This window comes from Natator depressus, chromosome 3 (genome assembly GCF_965152275.1).
Source record: "Natator depressus isolate rNatDep1 chromosome 3, rNatDep2.hap1, whole genome shotgun sequence".
Classification (NCBI taxonomy): Eukaryota; Metazoa; Chordata; order Testudines; family Cheloniidae; genus Natator; species Natator depressus.
The window spans coordinates 68,286,512-68,314,507 of NC_134236.1; the positions used below are offsets into that span (position 1 = coordinate 68,286,512).

Genomic DNA, 27,996 nt, shown 5'->3' on the forward strand with positions numbered 1-27,996 from the left:
TAACAGTTGCTAGGTCTGAGGTTGGTTTAAGGCTGTAAGAGGTCAGTTAATAAATCCTCTCCCATCATCAGTCCGCATTATGTTATTGAGCTCCTCACCACATGTGCTTCTTAACCTGCAGGCAAATGTTTTAGACATCATCCTAATGGTGAATGATTTTATCTTTTAACTGGACTGCATGTTTTCTATAGTAACAGTAAGCATTTTGTCTGCAAGGATTAGGGCAGTTTGGACATTTTAGTAACAACCTTGAATATTTTATACAACCATGATTAGAAATCCGGATTTGAGCTCCTTTGTTTGTTGTGCTGTATGCTCAAAAATAATACCACCACCACCTACACCTGCTACTTTTGAACGGATTCGGGAGTATAAGCCTTACAAAACACGGTATTACACTCATCGGGATATATTAGGTAAGTTCATTTCCTGAATGCTTCATTTGTAATTCTCCAACTGGGGATATCCAGAACGCTTATATATGCCTTTATTTTTGACATTCACAACTTCTTGCAATGGCCTTTCATGGTTGATCAGAGATGGACATGTACTTATTCATGAATATGTACAAATACTCCAGATCAAATAATTACTCTTCTCAAGGGATTAAAGATTTGCTCACACTGGAACAAAAAAAAGAAAGCTATGTATGAGCATGTTTGAAAATAGTTGTAAGTAAGGCTTAAAAGGATTGAGAAGAACCGTGCTTGACAAAGATTTTTTAAAAACTCTTTAGTAAGGCAAAGTTACAATACAAAACTGAAGTCTGCTTTTACATTTCCTGTTTCAGGATCTGGGCCTTAGTTAGTCACTCTACAAGGGTTCAGTGCAAAGTCCACAGGAGTTTCTCCCTTGACATCAATGGACTTTAGATCAAGCCCTAAACAGATGAGAGAGAAATAGAAATCATGCTAGAGACTACTGTGTAATGACTGTGGCCACAACTACACTTCTACCCCGATATAACACGACCCAATATAACACGACTTTGGCTAGAACGCGGTAAAGCAGCGCTCTGGGGGCCGGGGCTGTGTGCTCCAGCGGATCAGCGCATCAGTGTGTCTGGCTCCAACACGCTGCTCTAAGCGGTGTGTTAAGGGTGCCGGGCCAGGGCCGTGGGGTTGGATAAGGGGCAGAGGGTCTCGGGGGGTGGTCACTGGCAGGGCCTTCCCCCGCCCCCTCAGGGTCTGGGAGGCAGGAGCTGGGGGGGGGTCACTTTTGGGGGCCCCGCAGGCCCAGAGTGGCCTGGGTGATTAGCGGAGGGCCGGGAGAAGCCCTCTCCACTTCCCTTGCCCCGGCCCCAGCCATGTCGCTCAAGGGAGGGGGCTTGGGGAAGGGATCCCGGCATTTACCGGCAGCAGTGGAAATGGAGCAGCCCAGCCCCAGCCCGCTCCACTCCCCCAGCTCCCAGCTGTGGCACTCCGCTTCCCGCTGCCGGTGAGTGCGGGACCTTTCCCCAACCCTCCACCCCCAGCGACACGGCTGGGGCCGGGGCAAGGAAAGCAGGTAGAGGTGTATGTTATAACTTTGCTGGGTATAACTCTTCAAAAAACAGTTAAACGCTTTACTACCAGAACTGCGTACAGGGCCTAAACAAGCCCCTGAAACAACAGTTCCTGACAGGACTCTGGCATACTTATACAGTAAAAGCTGCGTTATCCAGCACTTTACCAACCAGAAAGCTCTAGAAACCAGCATTTCTGATATCTTCTAATACAAGTCTTCAATCTAGTAACCGGGACCAATGCAGAAGCTAACCAGAATCGATGCCAAAGTTATTCTGGACCCGACTATTTCCGAGAGCAGTCGGACTATGCTCGAGTTACCCGAGAAGAGCCAAATGCTCTTCTTTCTGTTTGTATCCGCCATTGTGATCTGTTGGTTAATTACTCTGTGTATAGTCCTGTGTTTATCATAAAATATCAACACCGCCCTACCATTATGGCATCCAAAATACCAATGAAAAGCAAAGGAGAGAAGCACAAGAGAGTTGTGTTGACATTAAAACAGAAAATAGATATTTGTACATGTTTTGAAAAGGGCAAGAATAGGAATGTTTTGATGCAAGAGTACAATGTTGGCTCATCCATGATATACAACATCAAGGTTCAGAAAGGACAATTGCTCAAATTTTTGCTAGTTGTAAGTCAAATAAAGCTGTTGAACATCGCTATACTCTGCATACACCTAAATTAGACCAGATAGACAGTGTTTTATACGAATGGTTTTCATTGAAACAATGGGAGGGCGCCCCTATCTCTGGCCCAATGCTTGTTGAAAAGGCAAAAGATTTTTATAAGCAAATGGAATTGACTGAGCCATGTGCATTTTCTGAACGATGGCTTTTGTGTTTCAAACTTCGTCATGGTATTAGAAAGCTAGATGTATCCAGTGAACAAAAATTGGCTGACCATGAAGTGCAGAAAAATGTGAATTTTTTAGAAATTTAGAAATTTTAGAAATTTAATCGCTGAACATGATCTATCCCCTGAACAAATGTATAATGCTGATGAAACTGGCCTATTTCGGTGATGTTTGCCAAATTCTACCCTAGCAGGTGCAAGCGAATTTAACGCTGCTGGTTTTAAGCACAATAAAGACAGACTAACTGTTCTTACGTGTGCTAATGCCACAGGCTCGCATAGAATAAAACTTTTGGTGACTGGAAAATATAATCATCCTAGAGCTTTCAAAGGTATTGCACATTTACCTGTTGTTTACAAAGCACAAGGTAATTCATGGATGGGCAAAGAATTTTTTTATGATTGGTTTCATCATGTTTTTGTACCTGCAGTGAAAGAATATTTTAGAAAAATAAGCTTACCCGAAGATAGCAAAGTTATTCTATTGCTAGGCAATTGTAGAGCTCACTCTCAAGAAACAGAGTTCGTGTGTGGTAGTATTTTTACTATCTTCCTGCCTGCCAACGTTACTTCATTGATTCAACCTATGGACCAGGGCCAAATGAAATGTTATTACAGAACAGATTTCCTAAGAAAGCTGATCAATCATGAAGGCACTATCCAGGACTTTCAATCTCGTTATAACATAAAAGATGCAATTTTTAATGTTGCTTGTGCCTGAAATTCTGTTAAAGTAAAACATTAAAGAGCTTAGATAAAACTGTAGCCTAATGTTATGTTTGCAGACGTCTCTTCTGATGAAGATGAATTTAAAGGCTTTAAAGTAAGAGTTAGAAAAAATACATTAGCACAAATTCTTGAAATGGTGACGGATACTCCTTCTTCACACCCAATCAACAAATTTCATGAAAGTGAGATAGAAGAGTGGGTTGAAACTGACAAGGAGGTTGAAGTGACACATACTGTTACTGATACAGAAATAATAGAGAATGTTTTGAATCCTGAAAAGTCAAAGGACACTGATAAAGACAGTGAAGAAGATTTTAGTGAAGAGGACAAAATAACTTTGGGAAAGGCTGCTTCAGCTTTTGTTACAATAATTAAATTTGCAGAAAGGCAGCCATGCTATACTGCCCGGGAGGTTACGCAATCACACATTCTGCACTCTACTTTTATGCAAAAGAGGTAGAAGAAAATTAAGCAAGCTGATGTCAGGGATTTATTCAAAAAAGCAGCTTCAAGGGTGTGTCATAGGGTCCGTACAGATTCAGCCCAATCTCCTACATCTTCTACATCTACAATGATAATTGATGTTGATAAGGATGACCCTGAGGCACTGCAAGATCCTGAAGTGCCTTCTGAATCATCAAAGAAAAATTAAATTATGTTCAGTATAGTTTTAGTGTTAAGTGTATTTTTAGTGATCTGGGTGTACGCCATGCGCTGCCCACAGTGATATGCAGTGTCATAAGATAACCTACTGTATAGAAAACTTTCCCTGTATATACTTAAGTGCTTCAAGAAACCAAACACACTGCAGTGCAGCACTACTATTAGATTGGTGAGTACCTGTTTACTATTTTATACTTTATTCATCTTATTGTATTATAATTCTTTGAAAATTGGTAGTCCATTGGTAAGTATAACTCTTAGTTAACCAGAATTTTTGATTAACCAGCACCCCCCATTTTCCCAACATGCCGGATAACAAAGCTTTTACTGTATAAACTATCTCTAAGGTCATAAGTGGATCTTCTATTGCAGTGCAATTATAATTTAAAAATTAAAAGAAAATGTATGGTAGCATTAGTATGTTAATAGCAAGAGTCTGAGGAAAATCAATAAAGTAAGAATTTCTATATCTAACTATTGCAGGGATCTTTGATCAGTGATATTAGTATTGTGAGTCACACTGCCTATGTTCGATAATGTGAGTTATTAAACAGGCTTCAATCATTATTCAATAGCTCTTAGAGCTTGGGATAGTTGCTTTTCAAAATACATTTGAAGTATCAACAGTGTGCTCAGGACTGTAGAAGACCTAGAAGTCAAGGTCTTTGACCTGAGGAGCTTATAGTTGACATAGACAACATAAAACACACTGGGAGCCTCTTAAAAATGTCCTGTTTTAGAGTATTTTCCCCTTTTACTTTGTAAAATATTGTATGGGTGGACACCACGATCAGCTTCAACAATGAACCCTACAGACAATTATATACAAGAAACTCACAAATCACCCCACCTACCTTCATAGATCCAGTAACCACCCCAAACACCCCAAAAATCTGCTATCTACAGCCAGGCACTCAGATACCACAGAATATATTCCAAGGAGAAAGTCCAAGTTATACATCTTAACACACTCAAAACTGCCTTCACCAGACAAGGACACACCACCAGAGAAGATCATGTCATGGAATAGGCCACCAAAATACCCAAAGCGAACCTGTTTCAATATAGAAATGAAACCCCCTCTGACTGCCCTAAAACACCCCTAGTTGTCACCTACCACCTCACACTGGAACCCATATGGAGTACCATCAAATAACTACAACCCATACTCTATGGGGACCCCATCCTGAAATAAATCTTTCCAGAACCTGCCTCTTCTGGCCTTCAAACAACTCTCCAACCTGTCCATGCTCACCATCAGAAGCAAGCTCCCCACAGACCAGCACACACCAACTCAAAGTGGCATCAGACCCTACCAGAACAACAGATGCAAAACCTGCAGACATAACTCTACTGCTGTAATGATCACAACGCACCATTCAAGATCCATGGGTCCTACACATGCCTATGACAACATGTGCTGTACCTCATCCAGTAGAGTAAATCTCCCAATAACAGCTATATGGGTGAAACCAGACAATCACTACTCTCTCAAATGAAGTCACACAGAAAAATGATAAAAGCCAAAAACACCATATTACCTGTGGGTGAACACTTTTCACAAAGCCATCATTCTATATCTGACCTCTCATCCTCATCCTCAAAGGAAACATGCACAATACTTTCAAAAGATGAGCCTGGGAGTTTAAATTAATAACTTTGCTAGATACTAACAATCATGGACTGAACAGAGACATTGGATTTGTTGGCTTATTACAACAATCTGTAACCGACTAACAACTCCCCTCCCAACTGCCTCCGCCCACTTCCTTCCCCAGCCCCTCCCCCAGCCAATGGCTGACGGTGTGTTAACGGGCCACTTCACCTTGAATAGTCCCTTGAAATATGTGTTAACTACTTATGCTAAACCACTTGTTCCACCTTGTGTTTAGCTGTGACAGTATGTTTCACAGACCTGAAGAAGAGTGTGTAAGCTTGAAAGCTTGTCTCTCTCACTAAGAGAAGTTGATCCAATAAAAGATATTACCTCACCCACCTTGTCTCTCGCTGAAGGCACATCTACACTGGCAAAGTTACAGCGCAGGCAGTTACAGTAGGGTGACCACATGTCCCGATTTTATAGGGACAGTCCCGATTTTTGGGGCTTTTTCTTATATAGGCTCCTATTACCCCCCACCCCCTGTCCCAATTTTTCACACTTGCTGTCTGGTCACCCTTAGTTACAGCGACACTCAGAGAGCGCAGAAGGAAAACCGCTGTTGTGTGTTCACACTGACAGCTGCCTGTGCAATAGCATGTTCACACTTGCGGCACTTGCAGCACTATTTGGGGCAGTGCTCTCTGGGCAGCTGTCCCACAGAGCATCTCTTTTGCCACTAAGACTTGTGGGAAGGTGGAGGGGGTTGTGGGGCATCCTGGGTCCAGTCCCTGTGCCACGTGATGCATTGCTTCGCATCCTAGCAAACCCTGTGCTTCCATCCACATTTGGTGCCATCTTTCAACGGTTTGTGTAGCGCGCACCCTGCCTCTTTCAGGCTGCAGGAATGGATCCTGAACTGCTGACCAGTCTGCTGCTCGCTCTGACCAACATGTCACGAGTGGCCATGGAGTTATTCCTTAAACTACAAAGGCAAGAGGAGTGCGACATTGATCTTGCCACGTGTAGTAGCTATGACACGTGAGTGCTTGTGGCTTTCACGGAGCTGCTGACCACATTGGAATGCAGATTTTGGGCTCAGGAAATAAGCACTGAGTGGTGGGATCACATCGTAATGCATGTCTGGGATGATGAGCAGTGGCTGCAGAACTTTTGCATGCGGAAAGCTACATTCATGGGACTGTGTGATGAGCTCACCCCAGCCCTGCGGCGCTAGGACATAAGAATGAGAGCTGCCCTGTTGTTGGAGAAGTGCGTGGCAATTGCACTGTGGAAGCGGGCTACTCCAGACTGCTATCGATCGGTCGCTAACCAGTTTGGAGAGGGAAAGTCAACTGTTGGACTCATGTTGACGGAAGTGTGCAGGGCCATTAATTACATTCTGCTCTGAAAGACTGTGACTCTGGGCAACGTGTGTGACATTGTGGATGGCTTTGCACAAATGGGCTTCCCTAACTGCAGAGGGGCGCTAGATGGCACACACATTCCAATTCTGGCACCAGACCACTTAGCCACCAAGTACATTCATCGCAAGGGGTATTTCTCAATGGTTCTCCTGGCGCTTGTGGATCACCGTGGACGTTTCACGGACATTAATGCAGGCTGGTCCGGAAAGGTGCCAGATGCAAATATCTTTCGGAACACTGGCCTGTTCAAGAAGCTGCAAGCAGGAACTTTCTTCCAGAAAATCCCAGTAGGGGAAGTCAAAATGCCCATTGTGATCCTTGGAGACCCCGCCTACCCCTTAATGCCATGGCTTATGAAGCCGTACGTGGGGCAACATGACAGCAGCCAGAAGCAGTTCAACAACAAGCTGAGCAAGTGCAGAATGACTGTGGAGTGTGCATTTGGCCATTTAAAAGCCCGCTGGCGATGCCTGTATGGGAAGCTGGTCATGGCCGATGACAATATTCCTATGCTTATAGCCACGTTCTCTACGCTCTATAATATTTGTGAAGGGAAGGGTGAAAGCTTCACTCAGCGCTGGACCGCAGAGGCTCAATGTCTGGAGGCTGAGTTTGAACAGCCAGAGACAAGGGCTATCAGAGGGGCACAGTGTGGGGCCATAAGGATCAGGGATGCCATGAGGCAGCAATTTGAGGCTGAAAGCCACTAATATTGGTTGCTATGCTCTGGATTGCAGTGCTTGTAATGCTAGGAGGTGATTGGTGCACATGATGCAAGAAGAGGCTTTAACAAAATTGTATGTTGCTTTGCAGTGCTCTTTTTGCTTTCACTTAATAAAATAAAGATTGCTTCCAAACAAACACAATTCTTTTATTAAAAGACAACAACCAGAGAAGAGAGTCAAATGAAAAAATTTATCAGCAGGGAGGGGATGGGGGAAGGGAAGGCATCAAAAGGAGGAGGGGTCCTGGGATGGCTACAGATTTTTGTATGTCCAGGGATCATACCCAATCTTCTCCTTTGTAGTACAATGCAACGGGTGCTGTACTTCAGCAGGGCCAAACTGCAGATGGATAGGTGTTGAGTGCAGTGGGTATTGGGAGTCCACACTGCTGGACTGTGAGGAGGGAGGAGTGGAATGCTGTGGGTAGAAAGTGGAATCAGGAGGTTGATAATAGTGTGTTGGCGGTGTGAGGGGGGTGCCTGGGAAAGAGTTTTGTGACAATGGCTGCAGGGGAGGGCGGGAGCAGAGCTGCTTGGTCTGAAGAGCTAGTATCGCCTGGAGCGTGTCCACTTGGTGCTCCAGAATGTTTAAGAGCCACTCCACGGCTTCTTTCTGGTGTCCCACATTCTCCTTTTAGTCCCTCTTCTTGCTGTCCCGCCACTCCTTCAATTCCTGTTTCTCAGTGGCAGAGTGCATCATAACCTCACGGAGAAAGTCCTCCTTAGTTCTTCGTGGCGCTTTCTAATTCTGCACAGCCGTTCTGCTGCTGATAAGGGAGGCTGGCCTCCCAAGGTCATCCTGTGAAGTTTAAATGCAACATTTTACAGAAGCAGTATTGTGTTTGCAACACAGACAACATTGATTCAGTGCTTTAAAACACAGCCAGTACTCACACACCTGTCACTAACTGACCCCAGGCAAGCACACAAGAGCCACAAGACCCCTAAAATGGTGAGTAGCCGCAGGGGCAGGGTGAATCACTCTTCCCAGTCCCTGCTGTATACTGGGCACAGTGGCGTGGGAAAGTTACTGTTAATGGGGCAAGAAACGAAGCAGCTCTACCTAGGAACCTGCGGCAGCGGATTGCCCAGTATCTCCACGAGAGTTTCCTGGAGATCTTTGAGGGAGATTCCCGTGAAGTGAGGGAGTCAATCAACAACCTGTTCTGCTGCTCAGACTAGGCATGCGGTTGGAGACAAGCCTGATTTCTGCAACCCTTCTGCCCCCAACAAATCGCTTCAGCAATTCCCAAAATCAGATCCATTTACCAGGGGCCTCCTCTCCTGTTTGCGCTTTGCCAAGTTCTGACTGCTGTGATTGGTTAGGCTCCTCCGGGGTAGAAAAGAGCTCCTGACTGCATGCATCTCAGATGTCTGAGCCATCCTCTGCCTCTGGGTCCCCCTCCCACTCTTCATCCAAGATTTCCTCCTCCTGGCTCGGTCCACTTGCAACTGGCACATGAGCCAACGAAATATCCACAGGGGCCTTTGCAGTGGAGGTGGGGTCGCCACCGAGTATCACATTCAGCTCTTTGTAGAACCAGCAGCTTGTGGGCGCAGCACCGGAGCAGCAGTTTGCCTCCCCTGCCTAGTGGTAGGCGTTCCGCAGCTCCTTCACTTTGACCCTACACTGCAGTGTGTCCCGGTCATGGCCCCTTTCTATCCTGCATCATGAAATCTGTCCTTAGGTATCATAATTCCTACAGCTGCAGTGCAGCTGGGACTGCACAGCTTCCTTGCCCCAAATGCCGATGAGGTCCAGCAGCTCGGCATTGCTCCAAGCGGCGGATTATCTGGTGCGTGGAGCAGGCATGGCCACCTGAAAAGATGTGCTGAGACCACTGCACGCATCACTGAGCAAACAGGAAGGGGACTTTCTAATTTGCAAAGGAATGTATGGGGTGGGGATGATGGTTGGTCACCTGAGGGCAGGGCAGTAGAGTTCAAACCGATGACCAGAGAGGTGAGAACAGGCATTGTGGGACACCTCCCGGAGGTGAATCACAGCGCTGTAACCGCCACGGTGTCCATAGCCATGGCACAAGAAGCTCTATGCCTCTCGTCGGGGTGGTTTTTTTAGAGCACTACAACTGCACAGTTTCTGCGCACTAAGTAGCTTGGCAGTGTGTACACCTCGGGAGTTACAGCGCAGAAAGCTGCTTTACTGTGCAGAAACTTGCCAGTGTAGACGGGGCCTAAGACAGTTACTTGTCATTCACTCATGTTCTTTGTATATACTGCCGTCATAGATTCACACTCATATTTATGTGAAGCTTATTAACAGAATTATTGCAGCTAGCCTAGCGCAATTATATGCCTAATGTATGTGCCAGTCATGGAAATGTGCCTTCTTGTAGCAAGTTTCAGTACACTATACTATTCTTTGTAGTCTAGTACATCAGCCATATAGCCCCTTTTGCGCTTTTCCCCACATAGGCCAGAAAAAGATGAGATAATTTTCAAAACTCAGTATTCTCAGTATAAAAAATGATATCTTGTGTGAAATTCAATTCATGGAGAATAGTCACACCTAAGTAGTCAGAAACTACAAATTACATAATATAGTATGATTTCTTATTAACTATATGTTACTAAACTATGTACTCACATACTACTTCTTTTAAGATATCAACAGTCCCAGGTTTGATGATAGGCAGGGAAAAAAAACCTAAGGTTTGATCTACATTTAAAATTTAGGTCAACATAGCTGTACTGCTCAGGGATGTGAAAAATCAACCCCCATCCCCCACCCGAGCACCGTAGCTATGCCAACCTAATCCCCGGTGGAGACGCAGCTAGGTCAATGGAAGAATGCTTTTGTCGATCTATCCACCGTTGCTTGGTGAGGTGGCATTTCTACAATGACAGAATCACCGGCGCCTCACTGTAGGCTGTGTCTACACTGTGGGGTTACGCCGGCATAGCTACAGCACCATAGCTATGTCCCTATAATCCCCATAGTGTAGATGTGGCCTGAGTGGATTTGGCCTATATGTGTCCTTCTGGTAGAGTGGTTGTTACCCTTGGTGCACATATTGATACACATGGTTCTAAAACTCGCATGGCTATAGTGAACTTGATGCTGTTGAAAGATACTGAGCTAGACAACCCTGGAGTCTGGCAACCTCTATTATCCACAAAATGGATACAGTATTAGTAGTGACAGTGTTGACTCTCCAAACTGCCCCATCAATGTGCCTTAATTCTCTTTTGGAGGGATTAATTTCTGGATTGAGATGGCAGTTGAGTCCAAATGCCTACTCAGCACTTATTTCTACTGTGTGGGCTGACAATGGAGAGAATTAGCGCAAGCCGTTGTGGTAGACTGGGTGAGGTCAACATTTGTTTGCTAGGAAATAGACTAAGACCACCAAATTTATTTCATATAGGTCACCAAATAGCCATCAATCAGTGGGAATTGTGGGTCCACAGCACCTCATAAGATCAAGTTCCTAGACTGTATGCTCCTTGAGCAGAGTCCTTGTTTTTAAAGCAGTGCATACACTTAAGACACTGTATTAATATTTACATTATAAATACTGTCTGCAGCGAGGATTCACATTGTGTATCTTTTAAATTTTTTTTAACTATCAAATCAAGCAAACGGGCAGGAGACAGTTTACAGTTTCTTTATACTTGTAACATGTTGCACAGATCCATTTCTGTTGAATATATATAGCTCTTGGGGCAGATCTTCAACAAGAACAATGTGAAAAAAAGGAATTAGAAGTAAAAGAACGGATTGAAAAAATTAAAGCCGAACTATGGTCTCAGGTAAATTAAGTTATACTACTATCATTGAAATTAACCTTTATAATTTCTTTAAACTCTTTGGAATCTGTGTTGTAGCATGCAAATTGTGGATAAATTCCTTTGAGCTCATGGGTGGCAGGTATAAGAGGCTTGGAGAAGGTAAGCCTCCCAAAATGGGGCAAGAAATGCCCAATGAGGCGCAGCTCCCTTTGGAGGCATGCCAGCCCATCGCCTTTGGAGCACTGCGGCTGGAAGCCCCCAAGAAGTGGAGAGCCACCAGTGCCCAGACCGTGGCCCCGCCTGTGCTCTGCCCTGAGGCCGTGCCCCCACTTGGCCTCTTCCCCCATAGCCCTGCCCATGCGCCATCTCCTGCCGCCTCCGCTCCACCTCTTCCCCTGAGGCCCCACCCTCTGCTTGCTCCTCTACACCCCCTCACACCCCATCGCTCGCCCTTAAGGCAGGAGGGGGCATAAAAAAAAGAGCAAGCAGTGGGCAGAGGGAGCATCGGGAGCAGAGAGATGGGCAGGTGTGGGGACTCGGGAGAGGGAGCAGAGAGGAGCAAGCAGCAGGCAGGGGGCCTCAAGGGACGGGGTGCAGAGGAATAAGTGGCAGGCAGGCAGGGGGTTTCAGGGGAGGGGGAAGAGGGTAGCGGGCAGGGGGGGCCTTAGGGGAAGAGGTGGAGCAGAGGTGGGAAGAGGCAGAGTGGGGGCAGAACCTCAGGGGAAGAAGCCAAGCAAGAGCGGGGCCTCAGGGCAGAGCAGAGGTGGCATGTAAGCCATAGATGCTGGAACTAAGGGTGTGGGGGGTGCTGCCGCACTCCATGGCTTGAAATGGTTTCCATTATATGAAGGGTTTGCAGTTTGGTTCAATGGCTCTCAGCACCCCCACTATACAAATTGTTCCAGCACCCCTGGTGCAGGAGCAGCTTTGTGGGGAGGAGACTGAGCAGGGGCGGGACCTCGGGGCAGAGAAGGTGGTGGGGCCACGATCCAAGCACCGGTGGCCCCCTCCTACTTCTCGGAGCTTCTGGCGCTCACTCCCAGCCACGCCCAGTCAGCTGCCATCTATGTTTAAACTGATAGTTAATATCAGTTCACCTTCATCTGCCAGTTCATTTTCTACTTTAAATCTAGAAATACTGGAAAGAACACACAGTCTACAGGTTAAATATTTTTTTTAATATGACATTTATTTTTAACCAATTATCAATTCTTGTTTATGTAACAGACAATAACTCTACAGTTGTTGCTGCATAAGTACCAAATCCAGTACACAATGAATAGCAGAACTCCCATTGACTGCAATGTGACCAAAAGCAGGTTCTGTATGCACAAATTTGCACACAAATATGATCCTCTAGCTATTAAGCTCAACTACTTGGGCATTTGACCATCCAAAAATAACCGGTCAACTTTTGTCAAATAATGTCAAAAATGGTAAAATATTTTAAAGCATTAATTTAATACAGCAGTAACAAAAAAAAGTAAGCCTTTATGGTCTCCAGTAAGCTTAGCCTTAGACATTTATGCCTACTTATGTAACCCTTCTGCCAGGCCAAGTTGATAGCAGCAAGGGCCGGGTTCAGTACACAGGGGTTCCCTCTCATCAAAGCAAATACAAAACTGGCTCGAGCCCCCACCCAGTGACCTGGGAAAATCTTACACACCCCCTGGGCGCCTCAAAGAGGCAATACTTCCCCTCTCGCAAGCACGGAGTCTCGGTGTAGTAGAGAATCTTTAATACCATGAGGTAAACGACATCAGCATTAAATTGGGAAAACACCACAACTAGTGTTCATTAACCAAACCATGAGCAAAGACCCACCCCAGAAAATTGGGCCACATCCTTTCCCTCGGGTTCTTGAGTCCCAGAACCCAAATGTCTCTTGAGTCCAGCAATCCTCAAATCACCCAAAATCCAAAAAGTCCAGCCCCAGAGTTCAAAAGTTCATCTGCAGAGTGTTACTCCTCAGTCTGGCTAAAATGTGCCTGTGTGTGGGGGAAAGAGGTAAGGGGTACCTTACGTGTCCTGAAGCTGACTGCCCCACAGGGCTCTGCTCTGCTACGCTGTCTCACGAACGGCTCCGCTCCACCACGACCGGCTCCACTCTGCACAGCTCGCCGTCTCACGAACAGCTCTGCTCAGCTCGCTGTCTCACGAACGGCTCCGCTCCACCACGACCGGCTCTGCTCGGCACAGCTCGCTGTCTCACGAACAGCTCGGCTCAGCTCGCCGTCTCACGAACACACCGCTGTCTCACGAACGGCTCCGCTCCACCACGACCGGCTCCGCTCGGCACAGCTCGCCGTCTCACGGACAGCTCGGCTCAGCTCGCCGTCTCACGATCACACCGCTGTCTCACGAACGGCTCCACTCTGCACAGCTCGCCGTCCCACGAACAGCTCTGCTCAGCTCGCCGTCTCGCGAACACACCGCTGTCTCACGAACGGCTCCACTCTGCACAGCTCGCCGTCCCACGAACAGCTCTGCTCAGCTAGCCGTCTCGCGAACGGCTCCGCTCTGCACAGCTCGCCGTCTCACAAACAGCACCACTGCACTCTAGATCTTCTGGCTCCCCACTACTTGACACAGTGCTCAGTGATTTCAGCTCATAGTAGTGGGGGCCTTAGTGCTGGTGCACCATAAGGCCAAAGTGAATGCAGTACAGTACCTGTAGCCAGACTCTTAATAGACCCAAAATTAGCTCTGACATTCCACAGTGGAGAGAGACAGAGGTGCAATTGGTGCTTCAGGCCCTCACAAAGGGGCCCACACCACCAGGTACTAATACCTGTCTCAAGTCTCTCTCCCTTCACAGAGTTTTGGAACCCATGTCCCTTGCCTAGCGAGTGCTACTCAGTTGATGGTGAGTCCCTCCATCATAACAAAAGGCCAAGTACAGTTCCAAGCACAGTTCCCATAATCAGGGTAATAACAATTTACTCTTCCCGCCCCAATAACAAAGACACTGGGGATCCCACAACAGCCAAAGTGACCATTTGGGCAGTTATGGCCTCATTCTAGGCGGGGTGGGTGTGCCTATGCAAATTGAGATCAGCCCCTGAAGTTCTTTTCCACTACTTGCCACACCTCACCACCAGATGTCAGGGTGGAGCCCATCCTTACTCTGCTTACACTTACAAAAAAACCAAATTACTTAACTGAGTTATTTTAATTCAGAAAAAATGCAAAACACAATGAAGTTCAGCGATGTTAGCTTAGCACTTAAATGTGAATGGTATTCAAGACTGAACAGTTACAAAAGAAAATAAAAATGAAATTAAACAAATAAAACAAACACACAGCAACCATACAAGAAAAAAGTCATTTTTAAAGGTTTCAGAGTAACAGCCGTGTTAGTCTGTATTCGTAAAAAGAAAAAAGAAAAGGAGTACTTGTGGCACCTTAGAGACTAACCAGTTTATTTGAGCATGAGCTTTCGTGAGCTACAGCTCACTTCATCGGATGCATAGCATATTGTGGAAACTGCAGAAGACATTATATACACACAGAGACCATGAAACAAAACTTCCTCCCACCCCACTGTCCTGCTCGTAACAGCTTATCTAAAGTGATCATCAAGGAGGGCCATTTCCAGCACAAATCCAGGTTTTCTCACCCTTCCCCCAAAAGCACTTATGCTAAGGAAGCAGCAGGCCAATTCTTCAGGCAACTTAATGGCTGTCCATCTTTTCTCTTTGTGTCAGGAGAGGAGGTGTAAACCCTCCTCTTCCACCTCTACTCCCTTCTGAGTTAATTTCCATATGTTTGTCTAGTCAGTTTAGATTGCAAGCTCTTTGGCGCAGGGACTGTGTCTTTTAACTTGTTTAATGTGCTTTGTAAGCCACCATGTACATTGATGGCCTGGTATACAACTAAAGCTATGCATACAAACAATATTTGTTCTAGAAGATACCAGCCAATCAAGATGCTCATCTTTCAATTAGTTCATCGTTTCCCCAACAGGTGGCATTAGCATGTAGTAAAATGAGTGATTAAGACCTTTAAAAAGAAAAGGAGGACTTGTGGCAGGCTTAGAGACTAACAAATTTATTTGAGCATTTTTGCAAATTTGCAAAACAGACTCTAAGAGAGACTGCTGAATTGGAATTAATTTGCAAACTGGATACAATTAACTTAGGCTTGAATAAAGAGTGGGAGTGGATGGGTCATTACACAAAGTAAAACTATTTCCCCATGTTTATCCCCACCCCCACCCCCACCCCCCACGCTGTTCCTCAGATGTTCTTGTCAACTGCTGGAAATGGCCCACCTTGATTATCACTACAAAAGGTCCGTCCCCCGTTCTCCCTCCTCCCCGCTCCCCTGCTGGTAATAGCTCACCTTAAGTGATCACTCTCGTTACAGTGTGTATTGTAACACCCGCTGTTTCATGTTCTCTGTGTATATAAAATCTCCCCACTGTATTTTCCACTGAATGCATCCGATGATGTGAGCTGTAGCTCACAAAAGCTTATGCTCAAATAAATCTGTTGGTCTCTAAGGTGCCACAAGTCCTCCTTTTCTTTTTGCGGATACAGACTAACACGGCTGCTACTCTAAGACCTTTAAGTAAATTTGCTAACAGATGGCATCACGATGCAATCAAAAAGGTCAGCCTCCGCCTATATCAGGGCATTCTTGCTGGAATATTTGATCATTGTCAGTCAATAAGCAGTGAACTGACCAGTCAACTGACATTATTTTATCAAATCTACTCTCAGCAAGGCACATTTTTAACATTATGAAGAATTTAAACAAATTTTACATCAAAATTTTTTCTCTGAAACACACTGTGATCACTACTAAAATATCAACATTTGCCAATCCTTTTCCACACAGTGCTATGTGAGATCCAGAGTTGCCCACTATGCTTATAATAGGTAACAAAGCTGTGGTATCTCAATGCCATTGTGTGGTACCGTGTTAGCAAATGCCCACTTTTTAATATTGATCACTGTACCGCCAATTTTCCAAAGATCAATGTAACAATTTTGTCAAATAGCCCAAAACAACACATATGTTATCATTTCTATATAGATTTATCTGGCTCTAAGTTTTTAATGAAAAACAATCAAGTTTTTGATTCCAATGATCTCTGATCCAAGTCAGAATACCATGTTCACAGATCTTTAGCTAACCGCATTCGGGCTCTGATTTTTATTTTTATTTGAAGGCTAAGGAGGAAAAAGAAGATGCAGTGGAACAAGCCCTTGATCAGGCAACTGCTGAACACAACAGTTTCTTAGAAGACCTAAAAAAAAAGCACGAAAAGGAACTAAAGGTTTGGAGTCACTTGCTTCCATTTCTAATAGACCAAATATTTTCCTGTAGAAATGTTCAACTATGGAATTGAATCACCTTATCAACAAAATACATTGTCATACTATATGTTTAAAGATGTTCTGTTTGTGCTTCTCCACCGCTATCATTTTGTATCAGCTGGGAACTGAGTCCTGTTGTCTGATGGGGTAGCTTGCCTTGAGGATCATTGTGTTTTTCCTTATGCCAGATTATTTGGTTCTGTCTGGTCAGATACTTGGCTTAGCTAGTTCTTTCTGATTGGTTTTTAGCATTCTATACTTTAATTTTTGTTGTATGAAACTTAGTTGTTTTGTGACAGATGCCCGGTAAGATCCCAATTCAGCAAACTGCTTGAGCACATGCTTAACTTTAAGCACCTGCTTACGTCGATTTCTATTCAGCACAGCAGTTAAAGATGGGATTAACTTTCAGCACATTCTTAAATTCCACTGATACCAAAGCTAAGCAGGTGTTTAAATGGTTTGCTGAACTGGAGCCTAAATGGCCTAAATTTCTAAAATAAAAATAATTAGACGTATACTACCGTATGTGTGTATATATTATATATACACCCCCCTCTAAACTGAGCATGCAAATTATAATGTTTTATTGTATATAGACTCAACAACGTGCTTAATTTGCATGCTGGGATATCTGATAAAAGATACAAACACAAATATAAATACAAAGGAAGACAACTACAAACAGCAATTAAGCTTCTACAGCATTCTATTCTATTCTATAGGTTTTTATATCACTGAAATATCTGAGGGCTTTCCAATAGTGCATTAAGCAATGGACCATCATCTGTGTCACATTCATTCTCACATTCTCTCCCCAGTGGGAAAAATGTGTGCAGTGGCGTGTTTTGTTGTGTGTTTATGTTAGAGAAGGCAAGGTCAAAAGAATGTGTCTTGCACTGAGTGGAACGTGGTGAGGTCTGTGATGGTCTTTCGTTCCTGTTGGAGTTCACTCCAGTCTTGGGCTGGCCCCCAAGAAAGCTCTGTCTCCAGATCTTATAGCATCCACTATAGGTTGCAGACTCTCAGAATTCCTGATGTATCACAATTCACTCACTAGCTGTGACGAAGTGGGACTGTTCTTAATGTTTTCTCTAAATATTGTGGGGGTGCCTCAGTTTCCCCTATGCAGTTCTTAAGTATCCAGGTGGTGGGATAAGGGTGTATGATCGTTGCAGAGCCCTAGAGGGCAGATGTGTGCAGGAGTCTGGACACAAAGAATGGCCAACACCCTGTTTCCTGGCAACTGATGGTTCTGGCCCTTCCCCCCTGCAAGGTGAGAGCTAAAGGGTTGGAGAACAAAGGAATCAGGTGATCTCCTGACCCAGGACGAAGCCCAGAGCAGGAGGGGCTGGAGAGAGTTTCAGTTTCGGGCTGGGTGGTCGAACCCAGGGAACCCCAAGGCTGGGGTCTAAGCTCCCTGCCCCCAGAAGGACTTGACTGAGGGGTCCTGGTTGTACCCATAAGCTCTGTTTTAGACTGTGTTGCTATTGTCCAATAAACCTTCCATTTCACTGGCTGGCTGAGAGTCACGGTGAATCCTAGGAAGAGGGGTGCAGGGCCCGGACTCCCCCACACTTCGTGACACTAGCCACAAGTTTTATTAAGGATTTTTTGTGGGTATATAAGGACATTAATATGTGCTGTTTGCACCAACAAAATGGTTACAAATACAAAAATCATAACAAATCCTGGACACAAGACATGCCGCTCAGCATATAAACCACAAGAAAGGAGATAAACTACAACAAAGGGAAGATATACTCAATGTGGTTATAAAGTATTTTAAGTTTGGTAATTTGTTTGCTCTTTTTGTGGTTAACCTAACAGTGGTTTAACAATAACCTCTGGGTCTTGAACCAGATGGGCAGTAAATTGGAGAGGAGAGTATATGACCGGGGATTCATTTAAGCCCTGTTTAAGCAAACTGACTGACGGCAATGACTGACAGCAGCAGGTCCCACTGAATGGGTGCTGAAAATATTTTAACAGTTAGTGTAGTGTCCCTGAGACAGACCACATTCGACTCCATCCCCTGCCCATCCAAGCTGCTTAGTACTGCCATGCCTTTACTTACCAGAATTATCAATGTCTGGCTTTGTGAGGGAAGGGTGTTGAATATTCTGAAGCATACAGTGCTCTGCCCCCTTGTCCACCTCTCCAAAAAACCCTGTCATCAAGCAAGACCCTGCCCTGGCCCTTGTGAGGAGGGGGAGTAGTCTTGATCTGCAGTGGGAGTTTAGGAGGCACTGGAGGACATTCTTGTGTCTTAGGCAGAAAAGCAGAAAAGGCATGGAGTAATGGCATTGGAAAAGATAGAGACGGACCAAAGATAGAAAACCCTAATATGCTGGAGAGTGGAGGCATAGAACAAGGTCTGGGTTTTAGTGGGAGGTTAAGAAGAACCAAAGTTTTTTGCTTTGTGTTGTTGAGAGAGAGGCTTACAGGAGGATCTAGATGTATAATGGGGGCTCTTAGGAGCTGGAATAGGGTTGAGTGCTATTGCAAGTGAGAGGGAGGTCTGAATTAGGGGCTTGGGGAATATGGAGGAGGGTCCATTACTACATTCTTTTGAGGACAAAGACATGAAATGAGTGTTTGGGGAGCTATGGGAGGAGTTTAGTGCAAGATCTGTGTTTGCATATGTGGCAATACATATGGAAGGGAAAATGTGTGTGGTGAGGTACTGATTGTCTTTCATTGGATAAACCTGAATTCCAGCATCAGTTAATAAACATAAAAGCATTATAGCTATTTAACTACTGTTAGCATAAGCACAAATTTGACTTTACAATAAATCTGAAACTCTCCTACCTTTTGTTATGATTTCTATGATGAACTTTGTTCCTATACTCTGAGCCCAATCATCCCTCGGAGATCTGTGCACAGAGAATGCAAAAAATGCAGCTGTGCCACTGTCACCCTTTGAACATGGGGAGGAGATGGATATGAATCAATCAGAGACATCTCATTTTCCCCCTCCTCCCCTTTCATTGAATCTTGAGAAGACCTCTCCGCAGGGTTGAGGGTCCATGTCTATGAAGGGGATGGTCCAACTCATTATACTACTTTCTATACATATAGTAGTATGTTGTAGTAAAATGGCACCTCTCACTGGGAGACACCAACACCATTCACAATCAGAGAGATACTGAAATATTTACAATTTTCTAAAACTAGCTCTGACATTTTCTTTTTAATATATAGATTCTTACCTGTAATTATTTAAGTAATTACAAGTAAGAGGCAAGGACACCCAAACTTTGACCAACAAAAGGCTACACTGGCAACAAGGGCCAGGCCTGATTTCATTCATGTTGTAGTAGCCAGGCAAGGTACTAACAAACTTCAACAGGACTTTATTTTTTAAAGTGGAAACCTCTTTTCCAAGCAGCTGCTGCACCCTCAGTAGCTTTCCCTCAGCCTCTTCAACTCCTCCCCCGTCTTTCCTGTTTCCTGTCTTTTCAGACTCCCAACAGCCAGTGCTCCCAATTCTAATAATTATAAACAACATCTAAACACCACATTCCCTTCTCTCTTCAGAAACTCTCCCAATTACAATAAACATTGTTGTGCTAACCACAGGAACAAATAGGAAACAAGGCACTATACTGTTGACAGAAATATTACACTAAAAACACTATAGAAACTACATAACATAGTCTCTAGTCCAGACAGGTGGTCGTCTGGGTCTGACAGGCCGTCTCTCAAGCCCCGGTTCCAGTGCAATGTCTTGTTGTGTTGATACTACAGTGAAGTCATCCAATGCAGACTGGGTGTTGGCATAATCTCCTCTTGGTGCATAGGCAGGGGCAAGATAAGAAGCATTCCATACCCGCCCATCAGAAAGTCGATAGGTGTAAGGTCCCTTCTTCTCTATGATTTTAAGAGGAGCTGTGAATTTATGGTCCCCTTTGCGTAAAAGTCCAGGTTTTCGTATTCTAACGAAGGAACCACACTGAAACTTTGGTTCCTTAGCACTCTGCCGCTTGTCTGTGAAAGCCTTATACTTTGCTTGGTTCTGTTCAACTGTTTTTCTCACATCATCCTCGGTTGGGGGCCTCAGGTCGAGCCTTTAACAATCCAGCAATGTTCAGTTTAGCATTCATCTGTTTCCCATGCAGTAACTCTGCAGGTGATCTTTGCATTGTGGCATGTCGTGTAGCCCGGTATGCTCGCAAGAAATCAGTAGTGAAGGTTATCCACAATCGCCCCTTCCAGTTTAGCCATTTGCAAACTCTCTTTCAAACTTCTGTTAAACAGTTCGATTTCCCCATTGGCTTGAGGGTAGTATAGGGATGACCTTCTGTGTAAAATGTTCCTCTCTGCTAGAAAAGTTTCAAACTCCAGGGAAGTAAACTGACTACCATTATCTGAAACCCGTTCTTTGGGGTTTCCTTCCCTGCTAAAAACTGAAGAAAGGGTCTTAATTACTATAGCAGAGGAGATTTGCGATGTAAACGCTACCTCAGGCCATTTACTGAAATAGTCTATTAAGGTGATGGCATAATGACAGTCAATTGGAGCAGTATCAAAGGGTCCTACAATGTCAATCACCACTTTTTCCCATGCAGATTCAGGAAGAGGAACAGGCTGTAATGGAGGGGTACATGTCACTGCTGTCTTATCATGCATTTGGCAAGTGACACAGGATTTTATGAGTGCTTCAGTTTAAAAGTCCATCCCTGGCCACCAATACAGATCCCGTAGTCGTTGTTTGATTCTGACAATTCCTTGATGAGTATCATGTGCTAGGTATATGAGTTCTGATTGTAATTCTTCTGGCACAAGTAGCCGGCGTGTACCTCATAGCACCCAGCCATCGAGCAAAGAAAGTTCGTCCCGAACTCTAAAATAAGGCAGCAAAATTGGGTCAAGGTTTTTAGGGTTACTGGGCCATCTCTTTGTCAGAAATTCCCGTAGTTTTTGTTGAATTGGACATGCTAAACAAGCAGCTTGAAATTGTTCTCTCGTAACTGCAGTAAGAGTGCTTATAATAAGCGCAACTACTACATCCTCATCCTCCGGTGGACCATCTGGTGAAGGCAAAGGCAGGTGAGAAAGGCAATCAGCTACCACATTTTGGTTTCCAGGCTTATATTCCAGTTCATAATTGAAAGAGAGTAGTCTTGCAGACCATCTAGCAATATGATATCCTGCTCTTCCCAGTCTTTTTGTGGTGAGCAACATCGTCAAAGGGCTGTGGTCTGTGCGCAACTTGAACATGTGGCCCCACAGGTAAGTTCTCTATTTTTCAGTAGCCCAGACACAAGCAAGTGCTTCTTTTTCGACTGTAGAATATTTTCTCTCAGCATTACTTAGTGTCCTTGAAGCAAATGCAACAGTCCTCTCTGTGTTGTCCTCATGAAGTTGTGTGAGGACAGCCCCAAGTCCATAATCAGAAGCATCAGTAGTTACAATTGTGGGCAATGTAGGACTGAATAGTGCAAGTACTGGACTATGTACAATCAAGTCTTTCACCATTTCGAAACTAGCTTGTGCATCTGTTGTCCACACTAAGGTTGAACTTCCCCATAGTAATTCTTGTAACAGTTCAATGACAGAAACATAACTGGGAATGAATTTTGCATACCAGGAGGTAGGACCCAAGAAGGAACGTAAGGTTTGCAAATCTGTTGGAGGAGAAGCATTTGAAATTGCCAGGATATGAGCCGAATCAGGTTTTAGTCCAGCCTGTGAAACTGTATGTCCCAGAAAGGAGAGTTCAGTTTGTCTAAATTTGCATTTGGACCTATTGAGCTTGAGGCCTGTTTTGCTGATGCAGTTTAATACAGACTGCAGGTTATTGTCATGCTCCTCCGAAGTATTTCCAAACATGATAATATCGTCCAAATAGCACTGAACTCCATGTTGATTCTTCAAATCAATGACATAATTTTTTGGAAGGCACTTGGGGCTGATGCGAGACCGTATGGAAAAAATTTAAAATGGAATAGTCCCTCATGTGTAATAAATGCTGTCTCTGCTATCTTCATGCAACATAACCTGGTGGTATGTGCTCTGCAAATCAAGAGTAGAAAACATGTTTGCTCCACGGAGTTCTGCAAATACTTCTTCTATGTGAGGAAGAGGATGGCTGTCAATCACAATAGCTTTATTTGGCTCCCTTAAGTCCACACAAAGGCGAGTGCCTCCACCCTTCTTCTGCATCACTACTAAAGGTGAAACCCATTCTGAGGAGTTAAGCTCCTCAATAATGTCCTCTTGAACAAGTTTTCTAAGTTCCTCTGAAACAGCTTCCCTGACTGAAAATGGTAAGCGCCGTAATTTCTGTCGTACAGGCATCACATTATTCCGCATTTTAACTTTATGCAGAAACCCATAAGCACAACCAAGTTTCTCCTCAACCTGGTGTTGGGTCCCAGCTGAAACTGGTGTGTGTACCGCAAGAGTGCTTTGCTGAGGAAGATCAATTCGTCCATTAACTACCCTGAGATTTAAAGCAGCCAATAAATCTCTGCCAAGGATAGGAGTGCCTTTGTGGACAATGTAGAACTCTGCAGTTACACAGCAATCACCAAAAGTAAATATTGCTGGCAGGCAGCCATGTACTGGAATATGGTTTTTCAAACAGCACACCGAGTGAAGCTTGGGTTCAGTAAGAGGCACATCTTTAAAGTAATGCAAATAGATGGAATCAGGTAAATTAGATACTGCTGAGCCAGTGTCCAACATTAGCTGAATAGAGTGTGATTTGCCTGAGGTTATGTTGGAAACGTTTACCGTGTACTCTATTTGTTCTGGAATATGTGTAGTAGTGATTTCGTCCATGCTCAGCACAGTAACATCTGGTATTGTAACTGCATGCACCTGTTGATTGAACTGGCTGCTGCGACATACTTTAGCAAAATGCCCAATCTTTTTGCAATGATTGCACTGAGCTACTTTTGCCGGACATCCTGTGTAGCTTGCAAGGTGTTGTGGGGATCCACAGTGAAAGCATGCTTTTACTGTATTTTGAATTTGCTGATTTGGTGGTTTTTCATTAGTTTTCCTCTTGTAATTGTTTGTCTGCGGTGATAGTGAACTTTTCTGCAAAGGAGTCACAGCCTGGACTGTGCCTCCTGTATCCATGCTCATTATTTTGGCTTCAGCTGTAGCTGACTCAATCTGGGTAGCAATGGTTATTGAATCCTAGAATCATAGAATATCAGGGTTGGAAGGGACCTCAGGAGGTCATCTAGTCCAACCCCCTGCTCAAAGCAGGACCAATCCCCAATTGTTGCTTTTTCTCGTGTAAGTTGTGGTTCTAGAAGTAAATGTTCTCTTACACGAAGCATGGTTGTTTTCTCAATGAGCTGGTCTCTAATCATCCCATGTGCCATATTCCCAAAGTCACAAGTTACAATCAGACTCCTCAGGGAAGCAATATACTGCATTATAGTCTCCCCTGGTTTCTGCTCACACTGGCGAAATCTGTAGCGATTAGGTACTACATTCACTTTTGGTACAAAAACGTTTTTTAATGCAGTGAGTGCAGTCTCATATTTATCATCTGCAAGGGGAAAAGTGTAAACTATACGCTGCCCTTCTGCTCTAAGGCAGTGGAATAGCAGAGCACGCTTTCTTACTTCAGAAATCTCTGTAGCACTGATTGGAAGCAGATAAGTCTCAAACTTATGGATCCAGGCAGTAAAAGCAATTGGAGGCTCACCTGGACTTTGCAGAAAGGGTGCAGGTGGGTTCAGAGGCAGAAGATCCATCCTTGTCGCCAAAATATTGTAGTAGCCAGGCCAAGGTACTAACAAACTTCAACAGGACTTTATTTTTTAAAGTGGAAACCTCTTTTCCAAGCTGCTGCTGCACCTTCAGTAGCTCTCCCTCAGCCTCTTCAGCTCCTCCCCAGGACCGGCTCTAGGCACCAGCAAAGCAAGCACGTGCTTGGGGTGGCACATTTCTAGGGGCAGCGTTCCAGCCACCCTTTTTTTTCGGGGCAAGGTTGCACTCTCGGAGCTGCACCACTTAGACGGGGCGAGGGTGCCGCGCCCCCGGCCACAGCGGGAAGGGGAAGCCCCGGCCCCGGGATGCTGAGCTGCCAGGGCCCAGCCACTACCTGGGGAGGAGAGGGCGCGTCCTGCCAGGGAGCCGGGGCTGCGCTGCCTCATCTGCACACTGGCTGCTGCGTTGCCTTGTGCCACCCCTTATATCGGGGCTTCTCTACGCGGCTGGGCGGGGGAGGGGGGAAAGCCCCTGCAGGCGCTGGGAGGTGACATCACTGCCTCCACTTCCAGCGCCGCCTGCGAGACCCAGCCCCACCTGAGCTTGGGGCGGCAAATTTTTTGCTTGGGGCGGCAAAAAACCTAGAGCCGGCCCTGCTCCTCCCCCCTCCTTCCCGTTTCCTGTCCTTCCACACTCCCAGCAGCCAGTGCTCCCAATTCTAATAATTACAAGCAAGATCTAAACACCACAATTCATCACAGATTTCAGCTGTCCTTATCTTCATTATGAAGATTTGGCTAGTAGACCTGCAGTTTACACCTTTGTACTAAACTAAGGGTGACCACAGGCTGAATTTGACCTCTGACCAAACTGTGACCAGTGACCACCCCTAATCGAAGGCATAACAAGTCACTGTAATTTTCCTTTAATGATCTATTGAAATGCTGTTCTTCCTCTGTTCTTCCTCTTGTTTTTTTCTTTAAAAACGGGGATTGAACAATAAATTTTTATTCACTATTTTAAATCTACTTTAACTGTTTCTTAAGGAAGTGGTGATAAAAAAGAAGAGAGAGATGCAGCAGCACCTGGAAGATGAGCTGAAGAGGGAATCTGAAGCTGCAGAGCAGCGCATGGCTCACAAACTTCAGCGCATCCTGATGGAGTGTGCTTTGGAAAAGATGCACGCTGTAGCTGACGCCAGAAAACAGGAGAGGCAGACAGCATCCCAAGCAATGGCCACGCTGAAAAAGTATTCTTGCCATTTTCTAAAGTTTAACCGTTCATCCATTTTTATAATAAGCAAAAATGCATATACCAACAGTAAGCAAAGTATCCTAAAGGCTTTCTATGGCACCCATCTTCATCTTCTAAGCACTGATATCCTAACTAGAATTCTACCTATGGAATTCATACAAAGTATATTGAAACATGTAACTAAAGAAACAAGACTTGACTACATCTGCTCATTCCCAGACTTTCAAGAAACAGATCAATATCTTTTAAAAATATTTCATACCGGAAATTCAAAAGGTGACTTTACTCTGAAAGGTGACTGAAATTAGCATTGTGGGCTTTCAGGCTTATTGTATCTCACAATTTCACATCACATTTACTTAGGTTAGAAGCAACATTTTTTTTTTTTTACTAATTGCCGGCACCACAAACTTAACCTGAGATCTGAAAGTCAAGCTTTGTTCTTTATGTGTCATCACCAGAAATAAAGATTTAGCAGGTCAAATTCTGCCCCCACTTACACTGTACAAACCCCATTGTCTTCATTTGAAAGCAATGGGATTTTACAGGTTAAACTGAGGGCAACAGCTGGTCCTACAACTGGAATTTAGTTAATTATGTTAACAGTGTTGATACTTAATAATATCATGCTCCCTCTTCCATAAGATTAGAGAGTAGTAAGATTTACTTTTGTCACTAATGTCAGAAGTAATTCTAAAAACTCACAGAGAGCAGATTTTTTGGTAAGAATGTTCCCTTTTTAAAAGGTTTCAGAGTAGCAGCCGTGTTACTCTGTATTCGCAAAAAGAAAAGGAGTACTTGTGGTACCTTAGAGACTAACCAATTTATTTGAGCATAAGCTTTCGTGAGCTGTAGCTCATGAAAGCTTATGCTCAAATAAATTGGTTAGTCTCTAAGGTGCCACAAGTACTCCTTTCCCTTTTTAAAAGCCATTTTTCAGAATAGATCCATACTATAGTTGACATATTATGTAATATTTTCATTCTCACAATGAAAAACAGGGCCCAGTCCTGCAGTCCTTATTTTCCACAGATAGACTACTACATCATCTTAGCTGGTATCTTCTGATTCTCCTGTCAGCTGAGTTCCTATGGGACCTGGTGAAAATTAAAACTCCTCCGCAAAGTGGAACAGCTAGGAGAATTTCCCCTTTGGCACAATGAACTTGACTGGCGTTGAGCCCACCATGGGGATACCCTTTGTACTGAACCAGCTTTGCTGAATTGCATCCACTGTGTTTGGGCAATGTTATACATTTTATAGCCTTATTTTAGTAGTTGTAGAATCATAGAATCATAGAATATCAGGTTGGAAGGGACCCCAGAAGGTCATCTAGTCCAACCCCCTGCTCGAAGCAGGACCAATTCCCAGTTAAATCATACTGAACACAGATGTGTCTGATAAAACTTAAACAAAAATTAAGAGTACGTTTCCAGGCTACAAATCAATGTTTAGCCCCAATTCAGGAAAACATTCCTATTTGGGACAGCATTATAAAAAATTATTTGAAGTTAAAATGCAGAATACAAAACTGATTCTTCATGTTCTTATTTGTTTAATTTTACATTTATTTTGAGTATTATAACACTTTTCACCTTGACACATGCACCATTAAAATAATACCATCTGGTATACATATTGGAACTGATCTTCCATTGGTGTAAATCAGTATAGCTCCATTTAAACATGCTGATTTACAGTATCAGAGGATCTGGCCCTATAGTCTTTCTGTTATCCTGTTTTAGTCCTGTCATCATTTTATTTCATGTTATAACTTCATTTATATTTGTAACAAAATCAGAAACTTTATAACTGTATAGTGAATAAACTTTAAGTAATCTTTAATAATCTTTAATAATCTTTAATAATGTATTTAAACCTATCCTAAAGTTACTTTACAAATCAATTAACTTTTTAACAGAAAGTACACAGAACAACTCCTGGAAGCTGGGCTATTGGCTAACAAAATACATCAGAAGAACCTGGATCAATTAAAAAAAGAAAAACATTATGAAATGAGTGTTGCCTTGGACATCACTCAAAAAGAGAAACAAGAGGAGGCTGAAAAACAGCTCAAAGAAGCAGAGATAACACATCAGGCCATATATGGAGAAGTGACGACCAGCCTGAGAGAGACGGAAGCTCAAGTACAGACTCTTACCCAACAGCTGGAAAGCATGACAGCTTGGAAAGACAACCTGGAAGCTGAAATAGAAGAAACAAGACAATCTTTTCAAAACTACATTGATATTACGTTTCCTAAGCTGACCCCAGGACAAGCAGATTTTATCCTGCCATTCAGAAAGAGATTTGAACACAGGGATATAAAAAATGAAGCAACAGATAATGACAAGGAACATAAAGACAGGATCGATGTGAGATTTACTGCTAGTGCAGATCAGCACTTCCAATAGGTAATGCTGAAAATTAAACCAATTTCTGTTCACTGCATTAAACATGAGTCACTATAGGTAAAGGGAAA

The 27,996-nt window shown here is 44.0% G+C and overlaps 1 protein-coding gene across 1 annotated transcript; it reads left to right on the top strand.

The window, feature by feature from the left end:
* Positions 1-268: 268 nt before the first annotated feature.
* Positions 269-27,978, top strand: C3H6orf163 (chromosome 3 C6orf163 homolog). Its single transcript, XM_074948085.1, has 5 exons — positions 269-416; positions 11,183-11,277; positions 16,433-16,540; positions 25,307-25,509; positions 27,436-27,978. Exons 1-5 carry the CDS (start codon positions 269-271, stop codon positions 27,926-27,928), a joined length of 1,047 nt encoding a protein of 348 aa, XP_074804186.1. The 3' UTR covers positions 27,929-27,978.
* Positions 27,979-27,996: the final 18 nt, after the last annotated feature.